At 55.8% G+C, this 14,385-nt stretch overlaps 1 protein-coding gene across 1 annotated transcript in view; it reads right to left on the reverse strand.

Annotated features, from left to right (window-relative positions):
* Window positions 1-211: 211 nt before the first annotated feature.
* CDH22 (cadherin 22) overlaps window positions 212-14,385 on the reverse strand; it is a 78,841-nt gene continuing 64,667 nt past the window's right edge. The window contains exons 9-12 of the mRNA XM_058036016.1: window positions 12,210-12,331; window positions 11,819-11,936; window positions 4,358-4,609; window positions 212-3,018 (exon numbers count right to left, since the gene is read on the reverse strand). Coding sequence (XP_057891999.1) covers window positions 2,480-3,018; window positions 4,358-4,609; window positions 11,819-11,936; window positions 12,210-12,331 — 1,031 coding nt within the window. The 3' untranslated portion in view covers window positions 212-2,479. The remainder of the gene's footprint in view (window positions 3,019-4,357; window positions 4,610-11,818; window positions 11,937-12,209; window positions 12,332-14,385) is intronic.

A 14,385-nucleotide genomic window follows, 5' to 3' on the forward strand; every position in this document is an offset into this window, starting at 1 on the left:
CTTGAAGAAGCTTTTTCTGATGAGCATTTCAATGAAAAATGGGAAGAAGCCAGAGATGCAGCATCCTGCCAGTGGGAACTTGCTGCAAGGGTTGGCTGTGCCATGGCCCATCAGCCACCCAGCCCCTCGTGGAAAGCACCAAAGGGACCACAATGAGAGGGCAATGCAAAGAAAGGAAAAAAAAGACCAAAAAAGCACATAAGACGCAGACTAGACGACAAGGAAATAATTTATTTCCAGGTCCCAGAAAGACCTTGAGAAAAAAAAAAAAATAAATAACAAGGGTGAGGAAATCAACCTTCTAATTTCATCTGGGTAGAGAAACAAAACCTTAGTGACTCCGTGGGACACGGTGGCAGCTGCCAGCTCCCCCTGCGGGGCCGGGCGGGGGGCGCGGGCACCTCCTGTATTTACAGAACGGGAAACGCGAGCGTGAGTGCATGCGGAGCACGGGCTGCGCGGGGATGGGAGGGGTGCTAAACACCTACCCTGTCAGACCCCGTCTGCGAGGACAGAGCCCTGCTATTGCACAACACTTGGCTAGAGGGAGGGCCGGCGCCCGGGGGGCTCAGCTCTGCAGCCCAGAGGGAAAACACGAACACATTCCTGAGGAAAGAGAGGGATTTCTCCTGTTCTCCTGCTTGGAGGTGCGGGGTGCCAGGTGCTCGGGATGCTGTGGCCAGAGCTGGCACCCAGGGCCCTGCTGCCTGCCCAGCATCATCACAGTGAACCAGCAGCACGCTGGGCACGGGTGCCAGCCGAGGCCCTGAGGGGCTCCTGGTGCCAGCGTGAGCCCAGCTGGGCTCTGCACAGGTGGCAGTGGGCAGGAGCAGCTGAGGGCAGGCACAGCTCCTGTCCCTCTCTGCTGCCAAAGGAACGCCAGCAGCCGGGAAGCAACACACAGTAAAGAAATGGACACACATGTACACCTACGGTTAAACCTGCTCCAAAGAGAGAAACAGGGGCTGTAGTTAAACTGAAAGGACAAACCCAATGACAAGCCCAGGATGTGTCAGGCCTTGGGAGACCGTATCAGTTACCTATCAATGATATAATTGATTTTTTTCCCAACGTGAACAGATAAGGAGCTGCACCAGCCAGGATGGCCTGAGGTGCTGTGCAAGGACATCACTCTGCAGGCTGTTCAATTTTCCCTGTGGTGGTTGGCAGCCTGGGAAGGCACTGGGCACCCGGTGCTTTCCTCCAGCATCATCTGCAGCCTAAGGAGCACTGGCACATCCCACTGGCACCTTCCTCCCCTGCCTCCCAAAACCAGGAATTACATGCAAAAGCAGTCCTGCTGGGAGCTCATGCTGGTTTGCTGCAGGACACTGCGCTGGGCAGGGGACACCCTGGGCATCCCGAGGTGTCACAGATGTGCTGCCCAACCTGCAGCCAGCTCGGCCCCAGAGCTGTGCCAGCAGGTTCTGGCCTCACACACATCTCCTGGGATGGCTGTTCTGTTGCTAACGGTGATGCTCTGCTGTCAGCTGGGTGCAAGCAGGAATTATTCTCCCCAGGGCCAGGGTTCTCCTGCACCCTGCAGCAAGGTCCTCCATGGGATGCAGCTCTCCACCAGCCACTGTGGGCCAGGGAGCACTGACATCCTGCCTGCTGCCCTGTGCAGCTCACACCATTTGCTGACAGCCAGTGGCAGGCTGGGAGCCCTGCAAACCCCAGGTCCTGTGTGAGGGGCTGGCAGAGCCCACCTGGGGGTGGTGCTCCGATGGCACTGCCCAGCACCGCAGCTGCTCTGTGGCCCAGAGGTGGGACATGCCTGTGTGCCAATGGGGCTGTGGGGCACACCAGCACTTCACAGACAACGTCTGCTGTGCAGGGAGTGTTGGGGATCCCCTTCACATCACCAGACAGGGGTGAAGCGATTGGCAGCACGGAAGGGAAAGCTGTGAGCAGCCGTTCTGCAGGGTGTGATCCCAGCGTGGCATCCTCCCTCCAGCACCGCGCCCGCAGCCGGGGCTGCCCAGAGCCCCACGGGGAGCAGCGAGAAGGAAGACTTCAAAAAGCAAATAAACTTAGGAGGGGAAAACCTGAACAGAAGTTAAAAGCTTGTTTCCCTCAGCAAGGAAAGCTCTTAAAGAAATCAAAGCTCTTTAAATGCTCCGACTCAAGTGACAAAAACAATTTAGACAACAAAAGGCTCCCGGTTCGCTCTTCCTCTCCTGGATGGGGATCACCGAACAGATCTATTTAAATGATAATTTGTGGGGGAGAAACCCTCTCCAAACCCTCTTGAATTAGATTTTCTCCTTCTTAAGTCAATGCGTAGTGCTTTAATGGAGACTGGCTTTGGGGACGCCCCGGCGGCTCCTCCGGGCTCCCCACCCGAGCCGCACAGGAGCGGTCCCCGGTGCAGCCTCTCGCCGGCAGCCGTGCAGTCCGGCCCGGGGCACAGGACGCCCTGTGGCAGCTCTCGGGCAGCAGTCCCAGCCCGGGGGTGGCCCAGGGGCTGCAGGGGCAGCTAGGACTCCTCGCTGTCCTCGCCGCCCCGGCGCCCCGCGTACAGCGCCGCCAGCTGCCGGAACCGCGGCCCCCAGCCCCCCAGGTAGGAGAAGTCCTGCTCCGAGCCGCTGGACCACGTGTTGATGGAGCTCAGCGAGGGCACTGGCGAGTCCGAGCCCTCGAAGGCATAGGTCTGGAACGAGTCATAGGGCGGCACAGAGAGGTCCTCGTCCGCCTGCTCCACCTTCCTGCAGATGTAGTCTCTGAACACAGAGAAGTCCAGGTCTGGGCTCTGCACCCACTGCGGGAGGGCGTGCAGCTCCGAGGATGGGTTTCTGCCTGGGCCCCCCTCTCCTGGGCCCCCGCCTCCATCGCCAGCTTTGATCTCGCTGAAGTCGTAGAGGCTGCGCAGGGCTGACATGTCATAGGCCTCCGTGTCCTGCTCACCACCTCCTTCATCGTTGTATTTGATGACATTGTCCCTCATGTCCTCGTCCTCCTCAGAGGTCAGGTGGCTTTTGTGGTGCCGCTTCAGCGTGAGGATCAGAAGGACCAGCACTGGGGAAGGAACAGACAGTCAGAGGGGCACAGAGTCTCAGGGATGCTCTGCTCCTGCAGGGTGAGGACAACCCTGCTCGGTGGCAGGGGTGGGGGCACAGCACCCTTGGCACAGGAAGCCCTGCTGGGATGCCAGAGGGTTCCCATTACCCTGGCTCATCAAGCAGCAGCCCTGCTGTGTACTGGCTTGGAAAGAGGTTTGCCCAGGCTCCAGGGCAGACCAGGAGCTTCCCTTGCCATGCAGCGTGACCACTGAGACAGGAGGGAGCGATGGATAAACACACAGCTGGACAGACAAACGGATGGGCTCTGCAGAAGGTGAGCAGGAAAAGGGGGTGCATGATTCACAGAACAGCTAAACGCTGGGTGGGTAGACGTGGAGCAGATGGCACAGAGCCTGAGCAGCGAGCCGCAGCTGTGTCCTGGATCATCATCCATTCAGCCCATCACCTTTAAAGCACCAATGTGCACTTTATTTGTCTGGGCAATTAGGCAGAAATTTGTTTGCACTGCGTTGGAAAATGAAACCAGTGTAAAGTGCACCCTGTGGGAAAGGGTTTTCTGAACGGAGATGCAGCAGGAGACAGGGAGTGGAGCCATGCCAAGGAGAGGAAACCTCACCAAACAATGTGCTGCCTCCCACGGGTGTCTGGACAAGCCCTGGAGCCGGCCAGGAGCCAGCTCTGGGGCAGAGAGGGCTTTCAGCAGCTGCATCCATCAAGTGTCCTGTGCTGAACCTGAGGGCGCTGCAACACCCCTCACTCAGAGCCCATTCCCACATGCACACACTCCCCATGCCAGCAAAGCTTGTGCCAGTGTGCCAGTGGCAGGCAGCAGCATTCCCAGGGTACAGGTTCTGACCTAGGCAGCACTCTGGTTTGACCACAGCCCAGCTCTGATCCTGCCCACACACTCTAACAGTGACCTTCTCAGGTAAGAGCAGACCTGTGTGCCCCACACCACACGCTGGGCTCACACAGCCCCATCTGCTGTGGGACGCCTGCGGTGGGCACAGCAGGGCAGCTGCCAACCAGCTCTTGGCTCCTGCCTGTCCAGGCAGGGAGCGAGCCAGCAGCTCTCCAGGCTCTGCTGGGCAGCATCACACCTGCCTGGCACAGGGAACTCTGCTCTGGCTGCCTCGTGGAGCCCAGCACCATGAGCTGTGACAAACATGGGAGCTTCCCCACTGAGCAGGGACTGAGGTTCGTGTCCCCCATGCTGCAGCTACCAGGGAGGAGACAGATGCACAGAAGCTCTGTGCCCACATGCAGTGATGCTGAGGGAGTGGAGCAGGGCCAGGCCAGGCCAGGGAGGGCTCAGGGGACAGGCAGGCACTCACCAACCAGGATGAGGACGCAGACCAGCAGCGCGATGAGGGCGCCGGGGCTCAGCGTGGCTGACACCACGTAGGCTGTGCTGTTGCAGGACTGGATGGCCCCGGTGCTGTCACAGCCACACACACGGATGGTCAGGGTCCCTGTGCTGCTCAGGGCTGGGGGGCCACTGTCCACCACCAGGATGGGCAGCAGGTACACGTCCTGCTCCTGGCGGTTGAAGCCCACTCTCTGCGTGTGCACCGCTGCCGTGTTGTCTGCAGGGAACAAGGAAAACCTCAGCAAAGTCACCCCCAAATCATCACAGCCTGCAGCACCTGCCAGGGGCTCCTCCATGCTCTGGAACAGCAGCTATTCCTACACCACCCCCAGCAGTTATCCTGAGAGAGCCTGGGGCCTCCTCCTCCTCCATCACATGGATCCAGCTCATGGCTACCCCCTTCTAGCCTGAGTGCCTGAACATGGCCAGCTTCACTCCAGCTCCACTCCAGCACATTCCCCTTTGCCAGCAGCACCTCAGGGCCAGCCTGGCATCTCCTTTGTCACCACACCTGGCAGCGAGCCTGGCACAGGAGCAGCAGCACATGAGTCTGAACCACCCTGACAAACAATGTAGGTGGCACAGAGAGAGGGGAAAAACTTCCAAAAGACCCTCTGAGAGTGGCACAGAGTCAGGATAAAAATCAGCTGCTGACATGTACACATGAACAGACAGGGTCTGCAGGTGGCACTGAGACTGCAAGAGCAGACACTGCTTCTTCCAAAGCCAAAAGCCATGAGTGAATGGTCCTGCCTCAGCCGGAGGGCCAGATACCCCTGTAATCCTCTGTAACTCCTGAAGGAGTAGGCAGAGCTTCTTCCAAGCCTCCCAGCCAAGTCAGGCATCCTCCTCCCCATCTGCTTACACCCTGCTGCTTGAGGGGCTCAGCTGGCACAGCACAGCTCGTTAAGATCCCATTAACACAGCCACTTCAGGGGCCCTCCAGGGCCCTGGAGCCAGCCATGAACCCAAGGAGCAGCTGCTGCCCACCAGGAGCAGGGACAGCACTGACACTGGGACTGACTCCCTGCTCAGGGGTGCTGCAGGCTGCCAGCATGGGCAGGATGGGGCTGAACTGCAAGTGACAATTGGAGCCAGGTGTCACAAGCCATTGCCGGCTGTCTGCAGCCTTTATCTAATAAACCATGGATTGGCCACTCACAGCAAGGTGCTGCTGTCTACAGACTCTGCTCATCAGAGCTGATTTATGCCAGACCATCCCCTTTCTCTATTAATCAGCCCTTCCATTGGAAAAGACATGTACAGTAACTCTGGCCCTTGGGCTGCTGCCACCACGGAAATTGCTGTATGGATTGGGGGCTGCACGAGAGCACCAGGGCATGGTGGGGACAGGAGGTGAGCCAGGATGGAAAATCTGCTGGTCAGCCAGGAAGCAGATCCCAAAGGGTGTTTGTGGCAGCCAGGGCACTGCAGAGCACAGATTCCTGTCCTGTGGGACGCCTGCCACCGTGGCTGAGGCTCCTGGGGCAGCGTGTGGCAGCAGCACCACGGCAATGGGCACAGGTGGCAGCAGGAACGGGGGAGCACTGGCACCTGGGGGCAAGGAGGCTGGACCAAGCGTGGTGGCAGCAGCACCTCAGAGCTGCCTGTGGCCTGCTAAAGATGAGCTATGAAAAAAAAAATTATTGTTATGCTAATCGTTTGCACAAAGGTAATGAGATCTCATTTGGTGCTGGTCCCCCCTCCTTGCTGCAGTGTAGCAGGGGGATATAAATAATGTTAATGGCACTATCTCAGCAAGAGACCAGGACTAACTCCTGGCTAGTCCAGATAAAAGTGAGCCTCAGACACCTGGATGGAGTGGGGATAAAACCACAGTGTGACAGTGTTCACAGGGGTCTTAGGATGAGGGAAGATGTGAGGATCTGACTCCATGTTTCAGAAGGCTTGATTTATTATTTTATGATATATATTACATTAAAACTATACTAAAAGAATAGAAGCAAGGATTTCTTCAGAAGGCTAGCTAAGAATAGAATAGGAAAGAATCATAACAAAGGCAGCTGTCTCAGATTCTCTGTCTGAGCCAGCTCACTGTGACTGGCCATTAATTAGAAACAATCAACATGGGCCAATCAAAGATCTACCTGTTGCATTCCACAGCAGCAGATAATCAATGTTTACATTTTGTTCCTGAGTCCTCTCAGCTTCCCAGGAGGAAAAACCCTAAAGAAAAGATTTTTCATAAAAAATGTCTACGACACCACAGGACAAAAAGGACAGACCAAAGTGCTGTAAGAGGGTAAGGCTCTGGCCACAGCCCACGAAGGTCACCTTTGCTGTCACTGTCACAGCAGCCAGGTCACCAGCCTGGGGCTGGAGCCAGATCCTGGCTCAGAGGGTCCCTGAGCACACAGCCCTGCTCCTCCACTCCACACAGGGCTGCTGGAACAGAGGGCTTGGAACTCCCCCAGCTGCTCCTCAGCACTGTGCAAACACAGGGGTAGCACCAAACCTCTCTGGAAATGCAGCAGGAGGTTGGCAACTCCCTTCTGTTTACAGGCAGCTCCAGCTCCTGCGAGGGACCTGCGACAAGGCATGCTGTATTTTTAGAAACAGTCTCTAGAAAGCAAGGGGAGCTGCCCATGCAAGTGGCAGAGGGGCAGGCACCAACCTCAGCTCAGCCCAGACAGTTTAGGCAGTCTGGCACCACTGAAAAAGAAATATTGCCACCCACCAAGTCAAAATAAAGAACGTGGTGGTTAAATTTAACAGCAGCATGACAGACAGGTCTGCTCAGAGAAACCTCGCCTCAGGAAGGGGCTGAGGGTTTGCCCTGTGACCCAAAATTGAGGCAAGGGAGCCACAAAAATCACAGCTACAAATGCTACTTAAAACATCATGAAACTGTATTTTATCTCCTGAACAGGGTGGCAGGCGCCCTTCATCCCAGGAGGGAGATGCACAGAGATTTCAAATGTACAGCAATGAAACTGCTCACCAAGGCTTGACAGCCTGGCAGGGACCACCTGCCCCTGGCACTGAAATGGCTCCACCAGCTGCCCACCACCCCCTGCCCCCACCACCATTAACTCCTCTCTGCTGGGTGTTTGCACCCCTGTCACTCACAAACTTTGGTGTTCCCCTCTGAGATACTCCAAAAAAAGGTGCTCTGCCATACGATTGTAGTCCTTTTGATCACAAATCTGGGAAAATTTTGCCCAGATCTTGGAATGTGTATCCTGGAAAATGCATCCAAGGCAATCTCCTACAAAACAATTGTCATTTCTCTTGGTGCAGTTGTTTCTTTACATGTGGCTGGCCCACAGCAGCTGCTTGGGGATGTGCCTTGGTGCAGATTTGTTTGCATTGGCACAGCCCAGGCAGCCCTGGCCCCGCAGCCCTCGTGTCTGCTCCTCTGCAGCAGTTTCCTGCCAAATCCATTTCTGGGGTGATGAGCTGAGGAGCAGCAGTGCTTCTCAGGAGCAGCACTGCAATGTGAGCAGACGTTAATCCACAGCTCTCCTGAACAGACGACTCTGGGTCTCCACACTTGGTTTCCTGCCCAGTCCCCACAAAGCTGCACCTTCTGCTGAGCCTGTGCTGAGTGTCCTCTGATGCCCCAATCCAAACCTTTTACTATCACTGCCTTCCTGCTGCACAAATTGACATTTTCTTCGTAGGATTCCTGCCACCCTCTCTCTGATCACGCAGTGACATTATCCTGTGTTACATCACATCACCTTGCGTGACAGGGCAGGAGATGGCCCCTCTGTCCACCTGAGGAGCAGGGCACTGGGCAGGGCAGGAACTGACATGAGCTGAACACACAGGGACTCATCAACACTGCCCTAAGAGGGAACTTTGGAAAGGCAATATACTCTGGTGGTAGCTTAATGTCACTAGGAATAATAAAATAATTAAGTCTCCCAGACTCCCTCTCCAAAGAGGCTCTTGGCAGCCTTGAAGATAGAACTAATAAATCCTTCTCATAACTCAATCTCAAACAGGGCTAGCAGAGCAGGAGGGATTTTGATGTCCCTTCCCTCTCCCACAGTCACAGGGCCCTGTGAGCACCTGTGTTCCCCCTCTCTGCTGCCCCAGAGCCTGGGAACAGCAGCTCAGGGAAGGAGCACCCGGCTGTGCCTGCGGGCACACTGCTGCCAGAGCTGCCCCAGGGAGCACACCTCCTCCAGCCCCAGCTGGTGGAAGAAACATCCTGGTTTTCCCTTCTGCCTCTTCCTTCTCTCGAGTTCTCTGGATACCAGGCCACAGCACCACTGCTGCTCCTTCTGTGTTTGCTCAGCCCCGAGGAGGTTTGATGCTCTTTTACACACGCCCACCCCAAGCCTGCCCCAGCCAAACGAGCATCTGCGCTGCTGGTGCTGAGAGGGGCATCCCTGCGGGGCTGCAGGAGGCTTCCTCTATCCTCAGGCAATCCACAAATCCTAACATTTTGCTTTTGATTGTTAGGATTTTCAGATCTTCTATCACCCCTTACATGCTCTTAATGAGACCTGCAGAGAGTTCAGACATCTGCTTGCCGAGCCCTTGAGCCCTGGAGTCAGTAGCTCCATGTGTCACTCCACATTACCTAGCACTCCTTCCAGGTTGCTGGGCTTGCCTGCTTTCTACCATCCCTTCCAACACAATTAGCATTTCTTGGAGAACATGATTTCAGGCTTTAATTGCCTTTGATCCCGCTGTAATCAATTTTCTCAGGGCAGAAAGGCCCAGCAAAAGGCGAGTTAGGAAACAAGAGGATGGTGAATGCCTTTGGAATGGCACCAGGTGGATCTTAACCTGGTCAGCTTCTCTAATTCCATCTCTCCCTTTAGTCACTCCATATGATGGGCATCTTCTTCTGGATGCTCGCTGTTGTTACCACAGGTGACATTTACTCCTTGTCTGGTGAATCAGGGAGTGTGTGAGAGCTCCCTCAGACAGAGCAGAAGCAGGGAAAGAGAGGCACCAACAGGCCATGGTGCTGTTTCCAAAAGCCCAACTTGCCCATCACCTGTAACTCAGCTATGTGGCTGCAGGGACACCCTTGGTTTTTGCATTTCCAGCCCTGAGCCAGCACAGCTCTGTGTGCCACACCCAGGACATCTGGAGGGAGCCCCAAAAGTGCTGTCCCCACCCTGCTGTCCCCACCCTGAGAACAAATCACTCCCCGAGGTGGCTTTCTGGTGCCACAAAGGAGCCAAGTGAAGTAGGTGCAAAGCAAAAGAGAGGATTTAAGCAAGAGCTTAGAGAATCCATCTGTGCTGACATCCATCAGTGTCACTCCTTGGCTGCAAAAGCAATATTTATAAATCACGTTTCAAAACTGGCTACAAATTTGTACAAAGAAACAGATGGGCTGGTGGTAGCAGTTTGTCACCACTGATATTTGCACGGGGGAGTAGAGACAATGCACGGTGGAGAGGGGTGAATGCAGGAGAGGGAGGCAATGGGGAACACAGGGGAGGATGCAGCAAGGTCACCTACGAGAGCAGGGGCAAAGGTGAGTGCACCCAGGGCAGCTGATGGAGTGGAGAAGGGGCAGAAATCAAAGGGAGGGAGATGGCACCAAGGGCCCTGTTAGAAATGAGGGGTGCCTCCATCTGCCACAGGCAGCCACCTCCTCTTGCTGTGGAAGACAGCACTGCTCAGCAACTGGGAGGGTCTCCAAACACTCTGGGAATAACCCTGCAGCAACAACATTTCTTTTCCCAAGAGCAGGAGGCGGGAGGTGATGCCAGCTTTTACTCATTTTATGCAGTGTTACACCACACAAAAAGCTCCAGGGATCATTTAGCACAATGAGTTACCCCGTGCCACGAGAGCCTCATCCCACTCAAGAGAGCAGCAGCTCTGGAGGAGATGGTGGCACACGTGTCCTGCATCTCCTGCAAGGGCAGCTCTTGGGCACTGCTGTGGACACCCACACAGAGCCAGGGAGCCAAGCAGCCCTTGCCAAGCCCCACACACCCCCAGCCAGTTCCCTGGCAGATGAGCAAACAGCAGTGGTGGCTCTGGGGTGGCAGCCTGGCCATGCAGACACCCTGGCCCAGAGCTCAGAGCATCACGTGGGCTGGGCAGGGATGGACACCCGGTGCAGCTCAGCGTGTTCAAGCACATTTTCATAAGGTTTTCCAAAGAAAGTGAGGGAAGTTAATCGCTGGGTGTGGGGCAAAATCTGGCTGAGGATTAGAGCCTGTTTACATGATAAGAAGCAAAGGTCTTCTGAACAGCTGCCCTTGAGCAGAGGGGGAGGGACTCAGGTCAGGGACAGCTGTGCTGCTCAGGACACAAAGCAATACCCAGCTGTGCTACCATCACATCTGAAGCTTTTCCATTTTGACTACCCCTAATAATGCTGAACCAAACTGAGCAAGCAGGATCTTACGTCAGCAGAAGGCTCCTGTGATAAGCTCAGAACAAACTAAACCAGGCTTTTGGCAGATAAAGCTGCAAAAGCAGAGAAAGAGAATGATTTTAAAAGAAAACCCAACCAAAACCAAAGAAGAATTTCAATGTGATCTGCTGGCCCCTGTGACAAGCACATGAGGCTGGAGAGGGTCCCAGTATCTGCAGGGGACTCTGCTGTACCCATTGCTACAATCAGCACCTAAATTCCCCCTTAAACACCAACCAAAAATAGGAAGCATCCTGATAACTACTTTTCTGGATTGTTACTGTCCACACAAATGCAGCCTGCAAAGTCCAACAGCTGCCAGGCCCAGCCAGCAGAACCTGCATGGCACCCCATCACTCACAGCAGCACTGAGTCACCCAGGATGAGCTACTGAGCTCAGGGATGCAGAGAACCCCAGAGCTGCCCAGAGGAACAGACAGACTCTGCCTGGCTGCCTGTCCCAAAGGAGAGGATGAGCTCCAGGAAACAGAGGAACTGCATCCAGATCCACCACCTCCCAGGGAATCAGGCTCTGCAGGCTGTGTCCCAGAGAACCCACTGGCTGTGGGCTGCCCACAGCATGGCTCCACTGCCTCCCAGGGCTCTGGAGCTGCTCCCGTTTGTCAGGGGCACAGGGCTGGCCACCCACATGGCAGCCCCAAGATGACCCCAGCTCCAGGATTTACCTTGGAGAGGAATAAATCATAACGCTCAAAATGGGAGCATGTTCTTCTATAAATCCACATCATCTCCTTGCCTGCAGGCAGGTTGGAGATTTCCCATCAAGAAAGGGACTGAGAGCCCTGAAAATACCAAAGGCTTAACCAGACAGCATGAGAGGAGCTTTGTAGCTGCTTGCAGCAAGGAATAAAGCTGGCAGAGCCTCCTTGAGGAAATCCAAGCTGTTAGCTGATCAGTCCCACCATTTCAGGTTGACAAGAAGCTCTGCAACATGCCCAAAGCACCCAGAGCTGGCACAGAGAGACCATAACCCAGCTCCCTGTCCATGGCCAGAGGTGCTGCTCAGCCTGAAGGATGCTGGGCCAAGGGAACAGCAGGACTCACCCTGGATATCCAGCAGAGAGAAGTGGTGGTTGTTGGTGGCCTCAGGTGCCAGGGTGAAGTAGAAGCGGTGCCCGCTCTGAGGCTCGTCCCGGTCCACAACGCTGATTGTCTGGATCAGCTGTGGGGAGAGGGCACAGGTGAGCACCAGAGCTGCTCCCACAGCCTCTCCCAGGGCCCCACTGCAGGGTCCAGGCAGCAGCATCACCAGCTGCAGCCAGGGAGGGACGAGCCTTCAGCCCTGCCAATGGGCTCAGTGGGAGCGGCAGAGTGACTCCCCCTGGCACAGGGGCTGCACACCAAGGCTCTCAGGCAGGGGGGACAGATGGGCAAGCTGGCACTAGTCCAGAGAGCTGCCTGCAGCCCTAGACCAGGGCTGGGGGACTCTCACTACCTGGCCTGGCTTGGCATCCTCACACACAGCAGCTTCATAGGGGGTTGCAAGCTCAGGTGGATTGTCATTGACGTCCAGGATTCGGATACGGAGAGAGGCCCTCGACACCTGGGAGTGGTTGTCTGAAACAGAGAGAGAAGCAGAGCTTCAGGACAAAGGACAACTGCTGCTCTCAGAGAGCAAACCCCCTCATCCCCATCTGTCCAGAGCCCATGGTGGCTGCTGCCAGCACTGCACCTCTGCCTGCCTGTGGCACAGACTGTCTGCAGGACAGCAGCACCTGCAGAGCATGCTTCAGCCCCACTGCACCCTGCAAAGCAAGCCCAGCCACTGGGCTGTGTGCCAAGGAGCCCTGAAACACCACCTGATCTACCCCTGGAAAACTGGAGCAGCCCAAAGCTGGTCCCAGCCAAAAGGGTCAGGAGCTGTGCTACAGCAAAACAGCACCAAGATGGGACAGAAAACTGGGATGTGAGATCCCCCTGGTACCTGGATCCTGATCCATAGGTGCTCAGGACTGGCAGCAACATCTGAGAGTCAAGGAAAGGGAGCTGGGATGTGAAACAGCTGCACCAGCTAAGGGCACAGGTTGGTGCTGAGATCTGTCTGTCCAGCTGTGCTGTGCCCAGGTGACCCAGGGTCAAATGTGCCCCACTGAGGCTCGAGGCTCTTGCCCAGGGACTCAGGACTCTAATGCTGACACTGGGATTTTCTGAACTTAAACACAACATCATCCACCAGCTGGCATGAGGGGGGCACGCAGTAAGGCTGAGGGCAGCCCTGTCACCCTGGCACTCACCAGCCCAGCCCCACACAGGCAGTGGTCCCGGGGACCCCCCCTCCCTTGGGGCTCACTCTGCACGTGGGATGGGGCAGCAATTACACCTCCACTCACTGCAGCATCACTGAGCTGCACACACACTGCCGACGGACACCGAGCCCGTGGCACAGGATTATAAATCACTCTGGAGGGCCTGATGTTTGCTGAAGCACCTCATATATCTCCAGAAATGAGAACTCCCTCTTACTCCATCTCCTTTGTTTTACCCAGAGGCTGCACCTGTGACAGAACTAATGCTTCTCTCCACGCTCAGGCAGGAGTTCTGCTGCCTGTTTGTCTATAACATTAATAGTGGCCCCAACTGATCAGGTGGGGGAGGACCCCGGAGAGAGGAGATTTAGCGCTGCTCCATAATTAGCCAGGAATGTAAGCCCCCTCCCCAGAGCTGCCTTCACCCGGTTCTCACGTTATCACTCCCTCTCACCCAGACCAGCTGCTCTGGTGATTAGATAGTTGTTTTTGGGGGAGGGAGGCTGAAGTCGTGACTAAAAGCCTAGAACTATGTGTTATTTTAAAAGGCATATTGGTGCAGTGAAATTGCTTGCAGGAAGAGAGGAAGGGGGAGGCAGCGGGGTGAGAAGGGAGCCCGGGGAGGCGGCGGGGTGTGTGCTTGATGCCCACAAATGAGCAGGAAGAAAAAGGGTTCAGTTCCTGCAAGAAGGAGGATGACAGCGTTTCATCACCCCCTCCTCAACCCACAGGGAAGATGGATAACCATCCCTGCTGCTCAGCTCTGGAGCAGGCTGAGATTGCTGAGAGAAAGATGAGAAAAGGCAGGAGAGGAGAGGGAGAGGGAGAGGGAGAGGAGAATCCAGGACTCCAGCTCTTCCCCTTCCTAACTGTGACCCAGAGGAGGAGCTGCTCCCTCAGTGCCCCACAGTGTGGGAGCCAGCTGTGAGCAGGAGCCATCCCAGCACTACCAAACCCAGGAGCTGTTGGGACGGTGCGTGCCAGCTCTGGACATCCAGGTGATCCTGAGCAAAGCAGCTTCCCTTCGAGTCCACCTCCCCCAGCCCCTGGGGAGGGATGTGAGCAGCGTGTTCAGAGCCAGGCAGAAGCACAGGGGTCACATCCCTGCCTGGGCACAGAGCTGGGCACCTGCACCCTCCCCTCCCCAGCCAGGGCTCACGTCCTGCTTCCCTGGGCACAGCTCTGAGACAGTGACCTTTCCAAATGCACCCTGTCATACAGAAACTGTCCTTCTGCCCTTCCAAAACTGCTGAAGCCTGAGGCTCCTGCTCACTCCCGGCTCAGTGACAGGGTCAGAATTTGACGTGTCCAGGAACATCGAGGTTAGAAAGGCAACTGCTGCACTCTTGTCTACCTTTCCAGTGA

This window comes from Melospiza georgiana, chromosome 17, assembly GCF_028018845.1.
Source record: "Melospiza georgiana isolate bMelGeo1 chromosome 17, bMelGeo1.pri, whole genome shotgun sequence".
NCBI classification, from domain to species: Eukaryota; Metazoa; Chordata; class Aves; order Passeriformes; family Passerellidae; genus Melospiza; species Melospiza georgiana.